The 20,000-nt window shown below is 32.6% G+C and overlaps 1 protein-coding gene across 1 annotated transcript; it reads right to left on the minus strand.

The window, feature by feature from the left end:
• Positions 1–707: 707 nt before the first annotated feature.
• On the minus strand, positions 708–14,503 carry LOC129233186 (translation initiation factor IF-2-like). Its single transcript, XM_054867250.1, has 2 exons — positions 14,380–14,503; positions 708–1,456 (listed from the first exon to the last, which is right to left on the minus strand). Exons 1-2 carry the CDS (start codon positions 14,501–14,503, stop codon positions 708–710), a joined length of 873 nt encoding a protein of 290 aa, XP_054723225.1.
• Between the last annotated feature and the right edge of the window lie 5,497 nt (positions 14,504–20,000).

The following is a 20,000-nucleotide window of genomic DNA, read 5'->3' on the forward strand; positions in this document are numbered from 1 at the left end:
CTATCCCTGTGTTCCCATGCCCTGTGTATAACCGATTAGAAAATCAAACAAGTTCAATATTTTAGAAAAATCAAAATCTATTGATTTGCATTGTAAATTAAAAGTAAAACTAAAGTAAAACAAAACAAATTTATTATTGCTGAAAAAAAATATGTTGACTGCATTAGCAGATAAATATTAATTTGCATCTTAACATAAAACGCCCTTGTATGATAACCTATTAGAAAATCAAACAAATTCAATAGTTTTGAAAAATTGAAATCCGTTGATTTGCATTGTAAGTTAAAAGTAAAACTAAAATAAAACAAAACAAATTTATTATTGCTGAAAAAAAAAAAAAAGTTGACTTCATTATCAGGTAAATAATACTAATTTGCATCCTAAATTAAAAGTTAAACGAAAGGAAATGTAATATTTCAGTTACATAAAATCAGTTGTTCAACTGATTAAGCAATTAATTATAAGATAAGTAATAATGTAAGAGAGTGTCCCGATTTGTCGATTACATACTGCGACATTACATCCTGTGTTCCTACGCATATGTGTAGCGAATGTACATTTTCCCTGCATATTAAAAACTTCACCTCCTCAACTTCCTTGGTATCAATAACAAACATTTTTTAACTCAAAAATTGTTGATGAACAGAAAGGAAAAATTACCTCAATGTGTGCAGAAGCTTTCTGCTGACCTCTGAAGACTCCCTGGCTTAGTTCCTCCTGGCCCGCTTACGCAGGGAGTCTGCAGGGGCCTGGTAGCGCTCCGGCGCTCGCCTCTGCCGCTTGCCAACGACGATCAGCGCAGGGTCAGCAACAAGCGCCCACTGGCGCCGCCTGGCTGGTCGAGGCTGCGGCAGCTGAGCACCACCAGGGGCTGCCTGCAGGGCTGCTGGGGCAGGAGGAGGTGCGGTGGAGGCAGGTGCGGCCACGGGAGAGGCAGGTGCGGCCACTGGAGAGGCAGGTGCGGCCATTGGAGAGGCAGGTGCGGCCATTGGAGAGGCAGGTGCGGCCACTGGAGAGGCAGGTGCGGCCACTGGAGAGGCAGGTGCGGCCACTGGAGAGGCAGGTGCGGCCACTGGAGAGGCAGGTGCGGCCACTGGAGAGGCAGGTGCGGCCACTGGAGAGGCAGGTGCGGCCACTGGAGAGGCAGGTGCGGCCATTGGAGAGGCAGGTGCGGCCATTGGAGAGGCAGGTGCGGCCACGGGAGAGGCCGAGGGAGAGGCTGACGGCGGAATTACGTTTACTTGAACGGGTGATTTTGGCGAGACAGGGGGGCTGGCGGGATCGTCGGCAGGATCGGTGTCCTCCGTGGAGTCTTTGGTGTCGTCCGCAACCACGTCGAAGATCTGTGATTGGCGGCGGGAGGTGGGTGAGGTGGGTGGTGTGGAGGTGGGCCGGCTGCTCCCCGGCACTTGGAGGAGGTTGGCCGGCGAAACCCGGGCCTGTGTCCAATCAGCATCTGTTGGTGAGAGGGAAAGACGTTGCTCAGGAAAACATTCGAAGTGTTTTGGAGAACAAACGTTCAACCGACTCAAAATTTTTAGGCACTGTTTTGAATACGCAGGCCAGACACTGTGTGACCGAACGTGATCTAGTTGCTGGCATGGCGCCGCATTTTTCTGCATATAGTCCGTGTGTTACGTGTTAAAAAAGTGTAAAATGAATGAGGTGCAGATCACAGGCTGCCACGGATCATGTGTGGGTTTTTTTCTCGACACCGAGGCATTGAACCTCGACATTTTAGGCAGGATTCGCAGTGAGAGATAGTTACCAGTCTTTTTTACTAATAATAAAAACTGAAAGTCTCTCCGTCCGGATCTCTGTCTGTCGGATCTCTGATACGCGGATAGCGTTCGGCCGATTCTCATGATATATGGCACAGAGTTAGTTTGTAGCATGGGGATGTGCACCTCGAAGCGATGTTTTGAAAATTCGATGTGGTTCTTTCTCTATTCCAATTTTAAGAACAGTTTCCCGAGGAAAATGATCATAAGATGGGCTAGTAAATTACGAAATTATCGTAACGTGGAACCGTAACATGGGCACAAGCCAATTTTGGCGAGAAGACTCACCATACATTATTTGTAAATATACAGGCGAACCAAAATACTTTTAATTTTCTATTACGAGCAAAGCCGTGCGGGTGGCTCTAGTGCATAATATAGATAAACGCCCAAAGGCCATTCGCAGAAAATTTTTGGTTCTGCAGATATTTTTTTCAAACTGCTAATGTTAATTAAAATATATATATATATATATATATATATATATATATATATATATATATATATATATATATATATATATATATATTTTTTTTTTTAAGGATTTTTTTTTTAAATACCAGATTATATTTCTGTTGAAGATTTCTTCAAAAGCTTTTTAAAGCACATGTGTGAAAAAAATAATGGTTTTGACAGTTTTCTTCAGTTGGTGAAAAATAAGCACAAACTATGTGTTATTGTAAAAAAAAAAAAAAAGATTTAAAACATTTTTTTTTTTTTTTGGTCTCTTTCATCTTTGAACATAAATTTAATTCTTTATTCAAGGGTGAGTTAGACAAAATAATTATCTGAAGAAAATTTTCCAGTTAGGATTTATGTTTGCAGAAAGCTTTTCATTTTATCTAAGTCTGGTAGTTACCCTGCCTGTATGTTGTTTATTTTTTGCACAACTTAAATGCTCTTCTTAGACACCGTAAACCCTGACCATATCTTGTTAGTATTACATATCTTGAATGTTCTTCTGACACAATTCAGACTATGTAAGAGATCAATAAAGGAAGAAGCCTTCATATGCACATGATTAGGCCGTTGGCTTTTTCCTTGCCTCTTTGTCTTCGAGAAATTAGCGTACAATTATGACAATTTCTAGAAAATATTTCATTTCTTTTAGATTAATTTGTTTTTAATGTTGAATATAGCTCAAAAGTTATAACTTCTTCACGCTTTTAATTTAGTTGCATAAACTGTATGTTACATCAAAACTTCATTTTTTTGCACCGTATTATTCGCGGATTGTACAAAATTTTTTTTTCAGGCCAATTTTAAGACCTGCGGATTATACGCCGCCGTGGATAATATACAGGGGTATACAGTACTTCGTAACTTGTCGTTCAGAATATAACCTTAGTAGGAATTAAAATAATGGTACGCCAAGGAATGCAGGAATGAGTCTTTTTTTTCAGTTCTTTAGTACTACGTCCTAGTGCTACATCGTATATTAAAACATTTGTCTTTATACTTAATGATATATTACTTACTAGCGGCACCTGCACGGATTTGCCCGTAATAGAAAAATTAAATGGTCTTTTGGTTCGCATGTATATTTACAAATAATGTATTGTGAATTTTCTCGCCAATTGGCGTGTACCCATGTAACAGTTCCACGTTATGATAAGTTCGTATCTCGCCAATTGGCATGTGCCCATGTTACGGTTCCACGTTACAATATTTTCGTAATTTATGATAGTTTTTTTCTTAAAATTAGAATACAAAAAGAACCACATCGACTTTTCGAGAAATCGCTTCGAGGTGCTCACCTTCATGCTACAAAAACTTTGTGCCAAATTTCATGAAAATCGGCCGAACGGTCTATTTGCGATGCACTTCACAGACATCCTCCGAACTGAGAGACTTTCAGCTTTATTATTAGTAAAGAAAATACTCACTAATGTACCTGCCTCGCTTTACTTTGTTTTAAAAATTATTTACAAGTACATTGAAGGTAAATGAAACTTCATGCCCTAAACACACATTTGCCATCTTATGGCTAACCTACTGTATTAGAAAAGTGTTGCAGAAAATTATGCATATAAATTGTGATTGAGTACTACTATGAACTAGGAGACAGTAGATTGCATATTTCTGTAACAACGAAATGGAAAGGTTTATTCCTCAGCATACGTTCAGTTTACGCTTGATGACACTCAAGCAACAATTCGTAAAATTCAAAAGAATCAAGCGCTAAGGTCAAATATGACAGGTATAGCTCCAATACAATCATCATTGGTATCGTGCGTTGAGAGGAAGTTATCGCACCGATGACTCAATTAGTTCCCTTTTGAGTTGGAGAAAATAATTGTCCTTCGCAAAAAAACCATACCTGTGGCTGAAATTATTTCTTTTCATTTCCTCCATGGTGATATAATACAATCATATCCTTGGCGAACCGTTTACATATGAAATAGGAAAATAAATTCTCTCGAAGCATCGATAATTTAGTAAACATTCAAAACCATTAATGATAAATTGGTAATACAGTAGAAAACCTTTATAACGCCGACCTATATGACGCGATTCTCTCTAAACCGCACAACTTTTCAGAAGTAAACAATAGGTTTTAAAGTGTAAAAAATCCCCATCAATCATAGAAACTAATAGGAAAATTAAATTTTGAAAGTTTTTCCATCTTCCCATCTTAATTCAAAGCTTTTAAATGAAAATTTATACTCAGTCAATAGAAAATACCAGATGGCTCTTGAAAATGCAGCTGTCGTGAAGCTAGCTGAAGTGCAGGATAATTCACTTGTGAAACATATTTATTTGTAAATAATTATTTGTATAATTAGTGTTTTAATACTCATTTCAGAGAAAACTCAATTTGGAGTGCTATATTCTGAATATTAGATTCAAAATTTGAAATGCTCTATCTAATGAAAAAACCTGTATAACGCAAAAGCTCTGGTCCCAAGGTGTGCGTTATGACGGTCTTTTACCGTATGGCCAATGGAGAGTCATTTATCTAATCGAGGTTCCATTCATTTAAACGTTTGGTCTGCTGATAAAATTTACGATTTTAAACTGCTTCATCGAGAGCATGGCTGCCGAGAAACTAAAAACATGGCGCCTCAACAACTGAGCTACCGAAACGACATATATAGCCAGCCAGAGCCATTTGCATGAATTTAGAGACATTCATTTGCAATGCGTATTTCCCGATGTTAGAACGGCGGCCAATCAAATAAAAAAGGAGCTTCGTCATTTCGTATCTAAGACCCGGAAATACGTCACAATCATTGAAATTAGCATTTGTGACTTTGCAGGCAAAAAGAAAATAGGGATTTAATTGAAGCTAAACATATCAAAATAAACGTAAAGAATTGATAATATCATTTGGAGTTCCCAACAATATATAGTAATTCAGGATTTTATGCCAATGTATACAATCATTTAATTTGTGGGTAATTCCGGTGAACATGGTACATTACAGTTTTCAAAACCTTTTTCCCAAAGTCATCTAATCCAGCAAAAATTAATGTCAAATAATGGCGAAAGGGTTTAATTTGTCTGAGCTACAAAAATTAATTAGCTCAACTTGGTATTAATATCCAATTTTCTCAGTTCTTTCGTCGGAAATGATTTGAAAGAAATATTTTGTCCTCTCTGTTACACATTTAAAAACAACAAATTCAAAACTTTCAATTATTTTTTGAATTTTTTTTGTTTAATATAAACAAATGGAACATATCTTTCATACAAATGCTTAAAATGTCATTGTAAAAGGAACATTAAAGTTTTATTGCTAATAATCTTACTCAAAAATACAAAATTTTGAAAAATCATTTGCAAAAGTTAGATTATTATATGAAACAAACTTGGAAATAGTTTGAAGTTGGATTATTCAAGTTGGTAATAGTGTAGTTCTATGCAAATTAACCTTTAAATTAAATATTTGAAAAAAATTACAATCAAATCAGTTCAAGTACACATGTAACAGAGTGAACACTATTATTCATGATAGAAGTAATCTCTATGTTTAAGCAGAGAACATAGACAATGTTTCACTTTGTAAAATTTTGTATTTAATTCATTTTTTCTGTAAATTTGTTAAGCTACGCTTTTTGAAAAACGTCAATAGCATATGGTACTTGTTTACTATTTCCATAAATATTGTCCATTCCGTTACACAAGAAGTGTGACAGAGTGGACATGTAACAGTGTGGACAAATAATTAGTTTAAAAAAAATTTCTAAACCTAAACATAAAGCAACTGTTAAAATAGTAATACAATAGCAAAGAGTAACTGTAAAATTACTACTTTATATGTAATTTAGATTTTATTTTTAAATTTTAATCAGCAAAATTAATGCAACATAGTGGACATTTTGTTACTCAAATTTACTATCGGAAACAAAGAATGAGTCTTTCCTTGCTTGTTGATTGTTGAATCCATTAGGTTTAGCTAAACATGGAGTTTTTAACATCTGGTCATCTCAAAATTATTGCTAGTTTTTTTGTAAAAACATTTTTTTATTTTTTAATGACTGTAACAGAGTGGACATTTCAAAATTTGTAAACTGTAGGGACAATTGTAAAAACTCCCTGTATTTTCATTGAAAAAATATTTTTCTCAAAAAAATTTGTTTAAATTGTTACAATAAAGGTGTTGCAATATAATTGATTTTTTTTTTTTTTTTGTTATTGCATCTAAGCAATTACTTAAATCACTTTTTAACTGTCACTGTTTAGAAGCTGGGACATCAAGATTTTGCCTTTTTGACTAACATTTTTAAAAACTTCTTAAATAAAAATATTAAAAAAAAAAAATAATAATAATACCTCATGATACAAAATTACATGAAGAATAAAGAAAAGAATGTGATTAATTCATATTAACCATCAAATTTTCTCTAAAAAATCCAAAAGTGCCGAACATCAAATGGACCATTTTCGTCGGAATGACCCGTATTCATAATTCAAATATTTTGATTCAGCGCACCACTGAGAAAGATGTATTAGTGTCACTTTAAGATTAAAAAAACATTTTACTCTTTTGTGACGCAAAATGAGTCAAAGTGGAATTGGAAGATACAACAGCAGAAAGAAATATCGTACTTTTAGCAAGCTGTCCTCTTTATTTGAAAAAAAAATACCACTCTAACCCTTAAACAAGGTTTATGAATCTTATTCCGACGTGATGTTTAAAAAAAAAATTACCAAACGTTGCATCGCTTAGATGGTAGTGGATTTTGTCCAAAACTATATTCATAGAGAAAATGCATTTTGTGACAAAATAAAATGCAAATTAATGTTTATATTGAACATTTATTCAATGTGAACATTAAACTCATTTATGCAGTTGACTTTAATCTAGTTACATATTAGTGTTATTCAGTGTTACTGCTGTAATACCAGAAAGTCCAATTTGCTAATATGCGCGGCGGCAAACCTAACCCGGCAGCTTAGTAATGCCGTGATTAGGATCTGAATGGTCCTCACAATGCTGCTAGGTTAGGGGTTTGCCCCAACACCACTTCTAAAATCGATGGTGTTTGCACATTAAAGCTTCATAAAATGGAGCACAAACTTTGACTTATTTGTGATGCTTCATGCATACTGTTCTATTTGGGAATATTGGTTTGTTTTTGTTTTTTTCAATGAAAAAAAGAACTTACCTTTGTTAAATACTTTTTGAAATACGGAATTAATGTTCTTCTTGCCATTAATTTTAAATCTTTTCAGATCTTCAATTTCTGTCAAGAGAAAACAAAATTATCAGATGACAAGGAATCCGTCTTACATGCTTTTTTAGCATCTTGAAATTAATATAATAAGTTATTTTCCTAAAAAAAAATCAAAGGTGTACAACCATTTGTGTGATTAGCTCAAAACACTTGTCACAATACTTCATAATTTGCATAATTTGTTAATGGTCAGCAAGATCTCACTCGGACCTCAAAGGCGCAAACTATTTCCGTCTTGAAAGAGCCGGCCAGTCACGTGACTTTTTTTTTCGTACATCTTGAAAAATTGTCACACAAAACTTTATTTTTGCTTCAAAATTCGTCGGAAATTCAGCCCTATACTTTTACTTTAAAAAATTATAACTCTGACAGGAAATTCAAAGACTTTGAAAATAACTTTGCAGCAAGAAAATATGCTATGCCTGTAGTGGTTTGGATCGGGTAAATACCCAGTGGGTAGTTGAATATTTACCCGGGTATTTACCCAATTCCTGGGTAAATACCCAAAAACTGGGTATTTTACAAACAAATGCAAAAAGTGAGTCAGAATTTTTTTTTTAAATCTAAATATGAAATAATTGGTAAAACTGATACAAACATATGTATTATACAGCTTATAATATTTTATATTGTTTTGTGTATGGTTGGTTATATATATACATAGTGGAATACAGACAGAAAAGTATTTCAGCTGAATATAAATTTTTGAAATAAATACCAGGGTAAATACACATTTTGGGTATTTACCCCTAAAAATAAATACCCAGGTATTTTACATCACTATATGCCTGTAATGTCTATGAAGTGAAAAGGTAAACTTTTGTCTTGAACGTCCTCCTTTCACGACAAAACCACCCAATTCTGTGTACTAACTCAAAAACTTGACAACATTTCAATCTATCGAGACATTCCAGCGTTTAAAGAAAATATCTCAGCTTGCTTTACAGTTACATAAGGAATTTGAATTGTTCGATTATGCCATTTTTTCTTGTATCAATTGCAGTGTACATCTTGAGTGAAAAAATTAAATTCTTAATTTATTGTTTGCGAAAGAAAGTTTGTTGCTACATACTTTTAGTGTAAAGAATGACTTAAGCTTCGATATTAATAATAGACATGGTCAAAGGCTCTTTGAAAATTTATATTGTCATTAAACTGTAATGTTGCAGACCTAGCTTATAAAAAAAATTATCAAATTTTTAAAATCTGAATGTTTATACAGTACCTGCACATGTTTTAACATATTATTTTTGATGCATTATCATTTTCATTTTTTAAGACATTTTTTATGTTTTTTTTTTGCAGTGCCTTGCATCTGTGGTGCCTAATTTTTAATGCAGTGGTCAGATAGTGCTGGCGCAACAATTTTGTTTCGAAAATTTTCCCAATGTTTTGAGATAGTTAGGGTCAAAAGTCACGGCAAATGGCCTTGAAATTTAAATCTGTTGTAAGGAAATCCTATCCATAGAAAGTTCTATTTTTAACGCGCTTTTATTAGCTTAACTTGTATGTTTGTGGGCCCAACTTTCCCATCGGACAAATAGCCAGTGGCTTTTTAGAATTACTTACAATGTAGAAATCAGAGCAGCAGAGTGTAAAAATGTTTATACATGAATTTACCAGAAAGTATTCAAAATGTCCGATGCAAATAATGCAATAGAATACTAAAATGCATTCCATTATAAAAATCGAACACACGCACAAAGATATCATTTAAGAGTTACAAGTGTTAGCAATGTTTAGTATCTAAATCTTATTTGAAATTAAAAAAAAAAGGAATAAAAACAGTAATAAGGACTTTATACTTTTCAGAAATAACAAAATAATAGTTTAAAAAAAACTAAAAAAACATGCTTTAGTAGCAAAATGAACTAAAAAGTTCAAAATAATCTTTCGATGTCAAATATATAAAGTAATTGACCAAGCACTTAATTTTACTGTAATAGAAAAAAAGCGTGGGGGAGGGGGGCTTCTGATCAGTTGTCTTAAATTCTTCCACTTGTTATCCATACAAAAATATAAAAAGGCAGCACCCGCGCTTTTTTTTTACTACAGTAAAATTAAGTGCTTGGTCAATTACTTTATATACTTGTCATCCAAAGGTCATTGTTACCTTTTTAGTTTATTTTGCTACTAAAGCGTGTTTTTTTTAGTTCTTTAAACTGTTATTTTTTAGCTTTAAAACTGGTTTTTGAATTTTCATTCTATTGCAACTGGGATATGAGTTGGTCATTCGTAAGAACACACTTCATTTTTTCTCACGTTGAAATGTTTTACACAGCTTTGCATTGAATGATTTTCAAAACTGAAATCTAAAAACTGGGAGGATTACTTATCTTGGCACATATGTCCTACGTGGCATATATTACTACAATCGGAAATGGTGAGGTCAAAAAGTTAATTACTCTGACAAGAAATTGCTTGTAACCAGCTCCGAGGTGGGGCAAGATTGCAAAGATTAGTTTACAGCTATATTCCTAACCAATGTAGAGAAAAAAAAATTACACAGCATGTTTTGCAAGTTCGGGAATGTTGAGAATCTGGCATAGTGCAAATTTTGGAAAATCATTTTGATGACATCATCAAAACCGTAAAATTTAGTATACGGTCTCAGGTGTGCAAAACTTGGCGACAATCGAAAAAAAGGCCAATTATGTTTGTAATCGAAATCTTGTCGCCAAGTTCAGGGTTAACTGAGTAATACGCAAGGCGTATTACTCAGAAGAAAGAGAAGTAAAAGGCGTTTGTATGTAAAATGGCTGCGACTAAACTCCAAATAATACTGCAGCCATTTGCAACAGATTCATGACTTTGATTCTAAAATAGTATTCATGCATTTTTTTCAGCAAAACATATTTCTCAAAATGACTACTTGTCTTGGAAAAACAGGGTCGGCAAGTTTCTGCCGAGGCGGTTAAAATCACTGGTAGAAACCGGTTAAAACTGACATGGCAAAAACCTCTTTCTGCCACATTTGTGGCAGAAAGAGGTTTTTCTGCCACATTTGTGGCAGAAACTGGCAAAATGAACTTAAAGCAATTACTGATAAACAGCAGAAAATTTGCATGGAAAAATTTAATTTTAACCAAAGCACAATTTAATCACAAAAAGATTCAAAATTAAATAATACATTGTATGTACTCGGCAGTTGTCTCTTAGAAAAGGTGGATTGAAAATTCAAATGGTTTTTTAATTTAATATGCACAAATGAAATATTTTAAAATAGTCTCGCAACAGAACTAGCAGGAATCAGGGTTGGCAAGGGTTTGGACACAACGATAAAAACCACGGGAAAAACCCTGGTTTTTACCGTCCTGTCCAAAACCTTAGTGTCCAAAACTGTTGTATTTTTACCTAAAGTTTGCAAAAAAAGTACCTTTAGCTAGTTAATTCATAAAAACATCATTCAGTACAGAGAAAAGAAAATTAAAGTAAAAGAATATTTTATTTTTTATTTACAACCAGAATAATAAGAGCCTATCCCCTTACTCAGGCCCAGGGTTGCAAAGAAACATTATTTTTACTTAAAGCATAATTTAAGTGCTTAAAACTGTATTTTTTTGTTCTTACATATGAAACAGTTTTAACTTTAGCTAGCAAAAAAAAAAAAATCATTTGGATTTAAAAAACAGGAAAAAAATAAAGGAATAAATGCCAAATAATAATTGATAATTAACTTACATAGATATTTTATACAAATATTAATTATAACTATAAAGTACATTGAAATAAGTACCATGTTTGGCAACACCTAACAGGTTTCTAGTTTTGTTTTCTAAAAAGCTGTATAGTAAAATAAAAAGTTCACTTGGCAATAATTAGTTAAAATACAAATATCTTTAGGTCCAGGCTATTTTTTTATTGTTAAATTTATTTTTTGCAAACTAAAACAAGAAGCAGATAAGTAATCTACACTTGCTTACTGCTGCTTGGGCCACAATGAGACGTCTCATCGTGGCCCAAACAACAAAATAAAGATTTTTGCTTCATATCATAAGATAAACCATGAGTTAAAAATAATATAGCTGAATAATAATAGATGGTTAAAGAGTGTCAGTAACAATATAAACTATAACACTTAATTTAATTGTTGAATTTTTTCGAGATCAGGATCCGTGATGTTCCCATCCATTTTTCTGAGGGTATGGGTCATTCCGACAAAAATAGTACATTTCATGTGTCCGTCACTTTTGGATTTTTTACAGAAAATTTGATAGTTAATATAAATTAGTCATATTTTTTTCGTTATTTTTCATGCAATTTTGTATCATGAGGTATTTTTTGTTTTTAATATTTTGATTCAGGAATTGTTTTTAAAAGAAAATTATGTTAGCAAAAAAGGCAAAATCTTGATGTCCTGGCTTCAAAACAGTAACAGTTAAAAAATGATTTAAGTAATTGCTTAGATGCAATAACGAAAAAAAATTCCAATTTTATTGCAACACCTTTATTGGTAACAATTTAAACAATATTTTTTTTCAGAAAAATATTTTTTTTAATGAAAATTCAGGGAATTAACAATTGTCCCTACAGTTTACAAATTTTGAAATGTCCACTCTGTTACAGTTATTAAAGAATAAAAAAATATTTAAAAAAAAACTAGCAATACTTTTGAGATGACCAGATGGTAAAAACTCCATGTTTAGCTAACTCTAGTGGATTCAACAGTCAACAAGCAAGGTAATATTCATTCTTTGTCTCTGATAGTAAATTTGAGTAACAAAATGTCCACTATGTTAAATTAATTTTACAAATTAAAATTTAAAAAAGAAAATTAAATTGCATATAATGTAGTGATTTTAGAGCTACTCTTTGCTTTTGCATTAATATTTTAACTGTTACTTTATGTTTAGGTTTAGAAAAAAAAAATTAATTACTTATTTGTCCACTCTGTTATATGTCCACTCTGTTACACTTCTTGTGTAACGGAATGGACAATATTTATGGAAATAGTAAACTAGTCCCATATGCAATTGATGTTTTTCAAAAAGCTTAGTTTAACAAATTTATAGAAAAATTTAATTAAATACAAAATTAAAAAAATGAAACATTGTCTATCTATTTTCTCTGCTTAAACATATAGAAATTACTTCTATCTTCAATTAATAGTGTCACTCTGTTACAGGAATATATTAACTGATTTGATTGTAATTTTTTTTTAATATTTAATTTAAAGGTTAATTTGCATAGAACTACACAATTACTAACTAGAATAATCCAACTTCTTTTTTCAAGTTTGTTTCATGTAATAATCTAACATTTGCAAATGATTTTTTAAATTTTTGTATTTTTGAGTAAGATAATTAGCAATAAAACTAAAATGTGCCTTTCACAATGACACTTTAAGCATTTGTATGAAGGATATGTTCCACTTGTTTATATTAAACAAAAAAAATTCAAAAAATAATTGAAAATTTTGAATTTGTTGTTTTTATATGTGTAACAGTGGACAAAATCTTTCATTTCTGATAAAAAACTGAGAAAAATGGATATTAATACCAAGTTGAGCTAATAGATTTTTACAGTTCAGATAGATTAAACCCTTTTGCCATTATTTGACATGAGTCATGTTGGATTAGATGACTTTGAAAAAAAAAAAAAGTAGTGGAAACCATTTTCACCGGAATGACCTGTATACTCCCAGTAACCCATCACGCACACTATGTGTATGCGATCATATACATAATGTTAAAATCTGAAAATTTTTTGAAGCTTGAGGGAATACGCTATCTGACACAAAAATGTTTGAGAGTATACGGCTTTCAGTGTGTCCAAACATTATTACAAAACAAAAGCATAGAACAGCATGGAACTAGGAATTCTGAGAAGCATTTTGGTTTAGCTCTAAATATATTTTTTGAACCAATAGTTTATTTTTGGTTTCTAACTCAACACATCGCATTTATTTTATTTCAATCAGCTCTGATACCTTTCACCCCCCCCCCTCGACCACAGAACTGCAATTTCAGAGAAGCAGGGAATTTCTGCAACATTAGCTGCACAGCTGTTTTTATTTTCTTTGCTATTTTATTTTTATATATTTCTTGCATAAGAAAAATGACTTCAACAGACACAAAGTAAGGATAAAAACTACAGCTTTATACTGAGCACATGTTTTGGTTAATTTCACCCCCCCCCCTTCCATCACCAGAACAAAAAAGCTGCAACTGCATAGGTTTTTCACTCTTTAGAGAAAATTTCTTAGGGTCTAGCAAGTTTATTTTATTCTAAAATATTGGCATATCATAACGAAAAGTTTAATTTCTAAGTTGAATTTTATTTTGCAGCGCATGCAGGGAATAAAATAATGAATTCAAAATTTTCGGACAAAATTTGAAATTTCAAGAATTTTAGGAGAAAATTTGAAATTTTAAGACAGCTCCTACCCCTGTATTAAACTTCCACATAAATAACTATGATTTAGCGTCATTAAATGCGTGTGATTTTATTCTTTACAAAGACACAAATAAATAGAAGAAATGGAATGATCTTTCTAAGCTTTCAACGAGCCAGGGACAAGACATTGCGCCCTACCAGACAACGACCCATACACTTATATATGTAATAAGCGATTAACGTAAAATACGCCCACTTAGACTGGAAAAAACACTCGCCGGGGGCAAGTGCTCCCATTAACGTTTTTTCTACGAATCAAAAGGATGGAAAGGTAAACTGACATTTGTGTAAAAATATAACTTCTGGCACAAGAAATGATCACCCCTTGTTTGCAAAAAGGTTGCATTTGACAGAAGAGTTTATTTCATTTAGTTGACATTTTTCCCTTTCGCATACACTTAGTGGCGTTACTTTTTTCTGTCTGCGTAAGAATCTGTAATTAGCTAAAACAGGGTAGAACACTTTTCAACAAACTGAGCCAAGAATAACTTTATCGTGGAATAAAACTTTTTTTTTTGTACCTTTATCTTTTGTCTCCAACTGCTTCTTCATGTCTTTCATTTCTTTCTCTAATTCTTGTCGTTTGGTTTTTTCCTCTTTCAAATTGGTCTCAAGTCGGTCCATTTTCTTTTTCATCTCCGTCATTCCTAATAATAATGTGTTTATTTTCGCATCCATAGGTTGAGGGTCTGTAGCAGAAGTTGAAGTTGTTGCAGAATCATCAAAATTCTGGAATGAGTCCGTGTCCGACACGGCTAGCAGGAAGAAAGACCAAGAGAATAAAATATAAGTTACTAATATAGCTAGGGAAGAGATAAATGATACATCTTGTTTTTTTTCTCAATATATATTTCAATACTGAATTGAACCTATAAACCAATCAATGGGGTAATAACAAACTTAGAGATGTAGAGTAAAGCTGTTCCAACACGGAAGCTGCTGAAAAAAACAAATACCTTAAAATCAGCCATCATCAGGGGCAGACTGACTGACTTTGACCCAGTCAGGTTGACTAGTACAGGGTTGCCACAGAAGTTCACGAAAGAAATTCCCTGACATTTCCAGGTTTTCCAGTTGGTTTTAGGAAAAATTCCAGGATAATGTATGTCAACTTACGTTATTTAATATCAATACAATATAATTTTTACTGTAATTAAACCTAATTTATTAACCAAAAAATGCTTTAAAAGAAAACATTATCGATAATTGTTATCAATATCTGGGTAAAGTTAAGACAAACTTGAAATTTAACTACAAATGCTTTGAAAGACCAGATATTTCCAATTAATACTTTCATTTCTAAATCTCTGCAGATATGTTCTGCAAAAGTTTGTTTCAATTTCAATGAAATTTTTATCACTCAAAACTTTTTCTTACCACTTTTTTTAACTATTTTTCTTACTTTGCAACTTTTTCCTATTGCATAATGATATGTACTAGGAACCATTCTAACATAACTGAGCATATTATAAGAAATCTCATTTGATTTAAGTCTCCCTCCCTCATTACTGCATGAATAATAGCATTCCGTCAGTCCATAATGGTACAAGACTTTCAAATTTTTGACCAACATGCCCTTGTTGATACACTCTCAACAAGTGGTGCGACAAATTTTTAAAAAATATTGATGTTTAAAAAAAAAGTAATTAAAACATCAATGTTTTTTAAAAACCAAAAACAACGATGGACGTTTCCAAAACATCGACACTGCCACTACTCTTGACTGTAACATAAACATGGGAAAAAATTATCCGCATCGTGATCTTTTTTGGCAAGCAAGGATCTATAAAAATCATAGTTCAATCTACTTCAAAAATAACAAAGTATGCTATAAATATCCTTTGCAATGATGATCCAACTTAAAATTCATATTCTTAATACAAATGAATACAGAAAATTATTACACTATTCTTTTAAAATGGACTTTCATTTTTGTTTTCAAAAGATTTTTTTACAAATCCTTAGCTTTTAAAGCTAAGGATTTGTAAAAAATCTAAAAAAGCAAATGAACTAAAAAAAATAAATGCTCATTTTTTACAATTCAGAATTTTTACAAAAAAAAATATGTAATTGCTAATTAATTCAATAATGCATGAAATACACTGCCAGCTCAGTCAATTCCAGCCGAGGACTGCAGTTTTGTGCTTATGAGCACTCATCAGCCCAGCATAGGAATGACTGAGCTGGAAGTGGAAAACATCTTAAGGAAGCCAAGAGTGCCAAACTCAATCTCTTATATAATTAAAAACTGAGTTTATCTATGTATGTCCAAGCTTCTTCTCCCGAACGACAGTGAACTGACCATCGAACCAGGTGTCGATGGATTCGTCATCTTCCCGTCTTCGTGTCTGGCTATTTAACATTATCCTCCGATAATAATTAGCGGAGATATCAATTAAAAACTATTAATTATGACTCGTAGATTTCAAACTCAAATCACAATTTTTCGAAGGCTTTCCACCATTCAAATTTCATCATCAACATCATTCAGTGCTTCATCTCCACTTTCCGCAACAATGCTTTTATTAAAATGTATAGCGTGAAGAAAATCATTGAGATAAAAGATCTGTTGCCATTTTTTTCCTCGAATATTAACAGGCAAATTCTTGATTTTGTTTTGAGGCATTTCCTGTGATTACAGGGGATTTAAAATGTTTACTTTTGGGGTTTTTCCGCAATCTGCCGCAAAATTTCACTGACTTTTTTTTTTTTCGTTCAAGCTTGAATGTTGAATTCGCGTCACTTGACATAACTTTTATTTTCGAGGTAGACCGTGGAAAGCCGGGCGACGCAGCTAGTAAGAGTTAAAGTTTGCAAAAATAAATATATAAAGTCCTTCTAATCCGGAGTTAATTAAAATAACTTCCAACCATTGGAATGATGGAAAAACTTGGAGGAAGCAAATGGACTGAAAACTTAAAGACACTAAGCAATTTTCGGCAAAGTCACTTTCAAAAAATGTTGGCATGTTTCCAAAAAAAACAAGTTTTAACCTATAAAAGCTAAAATTTTAAGGCTTCAAATTTTTATGATCATTCATTTTATGAAAAAGAAAGAAAAAAAGTAGAAAAGTACGCTATTAAAATGTTAGCACGACCACATGTACTTCGCGAAAAATACTAGTAATGCAAGGCTTGATTTATTTTCCAAAAGAAGCAAAATAAAATGTAATGATACAAATCAAAGCTTCATAATTTACGTATATATTTTTTAAAAAAATATTTATTTACTTATTACATTTAATACTTAAAAATGAGCTTGAATTTTCTTACTCTGAACTATCAATAAAATTCGCTTATCTGGAATGCGACATTTGCCACACTTCCACATTTTTACGCAACAGTTTCACCCAAAAATATAGAGAGATTCCCTGTCATTTCTAGAAATTTCAATAATTTGTAACTTTTCCTGACCATTTTAGGAGTTTCATTTTCCCTGACAATTCCAGGTTTTCCATATTTTCCAGGTGCGTGGCAACCCTGTCGTAGCGATAATGTACTGTACAGCAAGGAAATCTCTTGCCTACTTAACAGCATTTAGTTGAGTGTCACAATCAGCTGCATGCATGGCGAATGTTACTGTTGTCTTTTTCTAATTGGGCCAACACAATACAGGATATCTTCCTACCAATTCTACATAGGCAGTCAAAAATTTTCGAAGTAACTAGGAGCAAATTTTCAATTTCTCTCAAATGTTGCTCCCTTGTCCCAAGTGCTTCTATTTTTGTCTTCTTGGCTAGCCTTTAACAGCTTTAAACTTATTTCACCATAGAATAGGGGCATAAAGATAAAATAAATACGAAGGGAAGGATTTTTATCACTATTACGTAAAACACAAGTTAATTTATTTTAACACCATGTATTGAATTTATTAAGAAAACTTAAAAACGGGGTGTCTGTAATTATACTTCTTAATTTACGAATAATATTCAAGGTTGAGAAACAGTTACAAATGTAAATATGAAATTGTGCTTCCATTACCACTAGTTACTTCAGACACATGGTTTTCCATCGTAAGTACCAAGTTATTCCTGTGTCGAAAAATATTGGCTTCCAGTTTCGTATAACCTTGGATCCCCATGTTGCCACACGTTTTGCAATAGATTTAAGTTCGGACTAACCGAGGGTGGCTCAATGACAGTGATATTATTCATGTTGAACAGAAAATTTGCTGAGTTGGGATGTATCAGTAGGCGCTTTTTAAAATTAAAAAAGCAAGAAAAAAATCACTTAAAAAAGTAGGAAGAAATAGGAAGAGATAGGACTACACACACGTCAAGAGGAAACAAATTTCGTGTACATTTTATTTTTAATGTAAAATAAACTAAGTATTTTTGATTTAAAACTGTCCCAAAAATAAACCAACAGTTTTTTTTAAAGTATTGAAGGGATTTAATGAAAGACTGAGTCGCAGAAACAAAACGAAAGAAACAAGTTGACAATCATCAGTATGAAAAATAAACTGGTGAAAACAAAGACATTAATTACAAAAATATGAAAATAAAATCCAAAGAAGCACTTTTCAACAATACAGTAATAAAAATTTTAAGTGTGAAAGAATAAAATGCAATATAGTGATCGCAAAAAGAAAAAAAAACAAAACTATAATAGTAAAACTCATATTTTGGTGCAATAAAACCATTTTTGTTAAAGATTTATTTTGTCAAAAACGAAGACATTCCTTCCAGAATATCGATTTATCAGTTGGCAAAGCAAATATTACATGAGTTTTAGCAAAAAATAATCAGCAGCTGACACGCATTCTTGCACAAACAGGGGCAGATGTTTGAATTAGGCAAAACAAGGAAAAATACTGAAATTGCAGAATAAAAATTAATTTATTCTTAAATACGGAACATAAAATGTATAATAAAATAATTAAACTAAATAAATAATGAAATAAGTAAACTAAAGGGTTTGTATAATGTCATGTATTTTCGGCATTCAACATAAATTTTTGTTTCAGGCACGTCCTTTATGGGGGTCAGTGGGGTCAATTTCTCCCTTCCTTGGCTTTGGAAAATTAATGCTTAACTATACAAGTTTGTGCGGATTTTGTTGTTTTTAGATAAAATTTGCATTCAGTATCCATGCTTCGCTAGCCATACCCGGGGGAAAAATCAAAATGACGGGCCAGTTTTAATTTTAATCAAGCAATAAAAACTAATATTATTTTATTGGTTAGATGATTTTTTACCTCCTTTTTGTTCCAAAATTTTTGTCACCGAAAGAAAATAAAAATCCATGCACATGGCAAACACAACATTTTTATCAAAGCCAATAAAAAATTATTAAATAAAAACAAAAAACCCAACTGCGTGGAAACCAAAAAAAACTAAAGAGGAAACTGCCCAGTAGAATTTATGAATTTTCTTATCTGTGTACCGTTATAAAACAATTTCAACTGAGTAGTTATTCAGTAGTACTTAATACATTCTAAACTACTGGGCTTATACATTTTCCTTTTTAGTTTCTACGCAGTCGGGATTTTTGTTTTTATTAAATAATTTTTTATTTTATACCTTTTAGTTAACTTTCAACTTCTTTAGTTAACTTTTTAGTTGACTTAGTTACTATGATAAGACGGTATACTTCGCAACCTTGTCATTTCATTGGGAGACTTTGTTTATATCGTGAGGTTTATTAAGTAACTTGCGGTGGCCTTAACTACTGATAATTAGTCCCTCTAGGGACCTAACTCGGTTTAAAGCTACATGTGCTTGACCTTCCGCAAAAATTTGCGAACTTAAGTCAACCACAGCACAGCTATATAAACGGCCAGTATGACTCATGATGATGCGAATTCGGAAACGTCAGTCAAATCTTTCTCCCAAAACTAAAAAAGTCCGTGAAGAAAGTACACGTCACGAAACTCAGTCCCTTGAATCAAGGCAAAAACAAATGCGACATGTAAGAGATGAAAATTGAATTAGTAGATTTTGTTTCTTTTGGTGCTTATTGCACGAGTTTATTTTGATGAGAACTGCAATCTGAGTGTCTTGCCTTTGTTACGCATGATAGGGTCAAACGGGGGAATTATGGGTCACTCTCCTCTATCCGGGGTAAATAATGGTCACCAACTTTTTACTGTTAAAATATATTTTTGCAAAAAAACTAAATTATACTAAGTCATTTTTATACAT

This window comes from Uloborus diversus, unplaced genomic scaffold (genome assembly GCF_026930045.1).
Source record: "Uloborus diversus isolate 005 unplaced genomic scaffold, Udiv.v.3.1 scaffold_237, whole genome shotgun sequence".
Lineage (NCBI taxonomy): Eukaryota > Metazoa > Arthropoda > Arachnida > Araneae > Uloboridae > Uloborus > Uloborus diversus.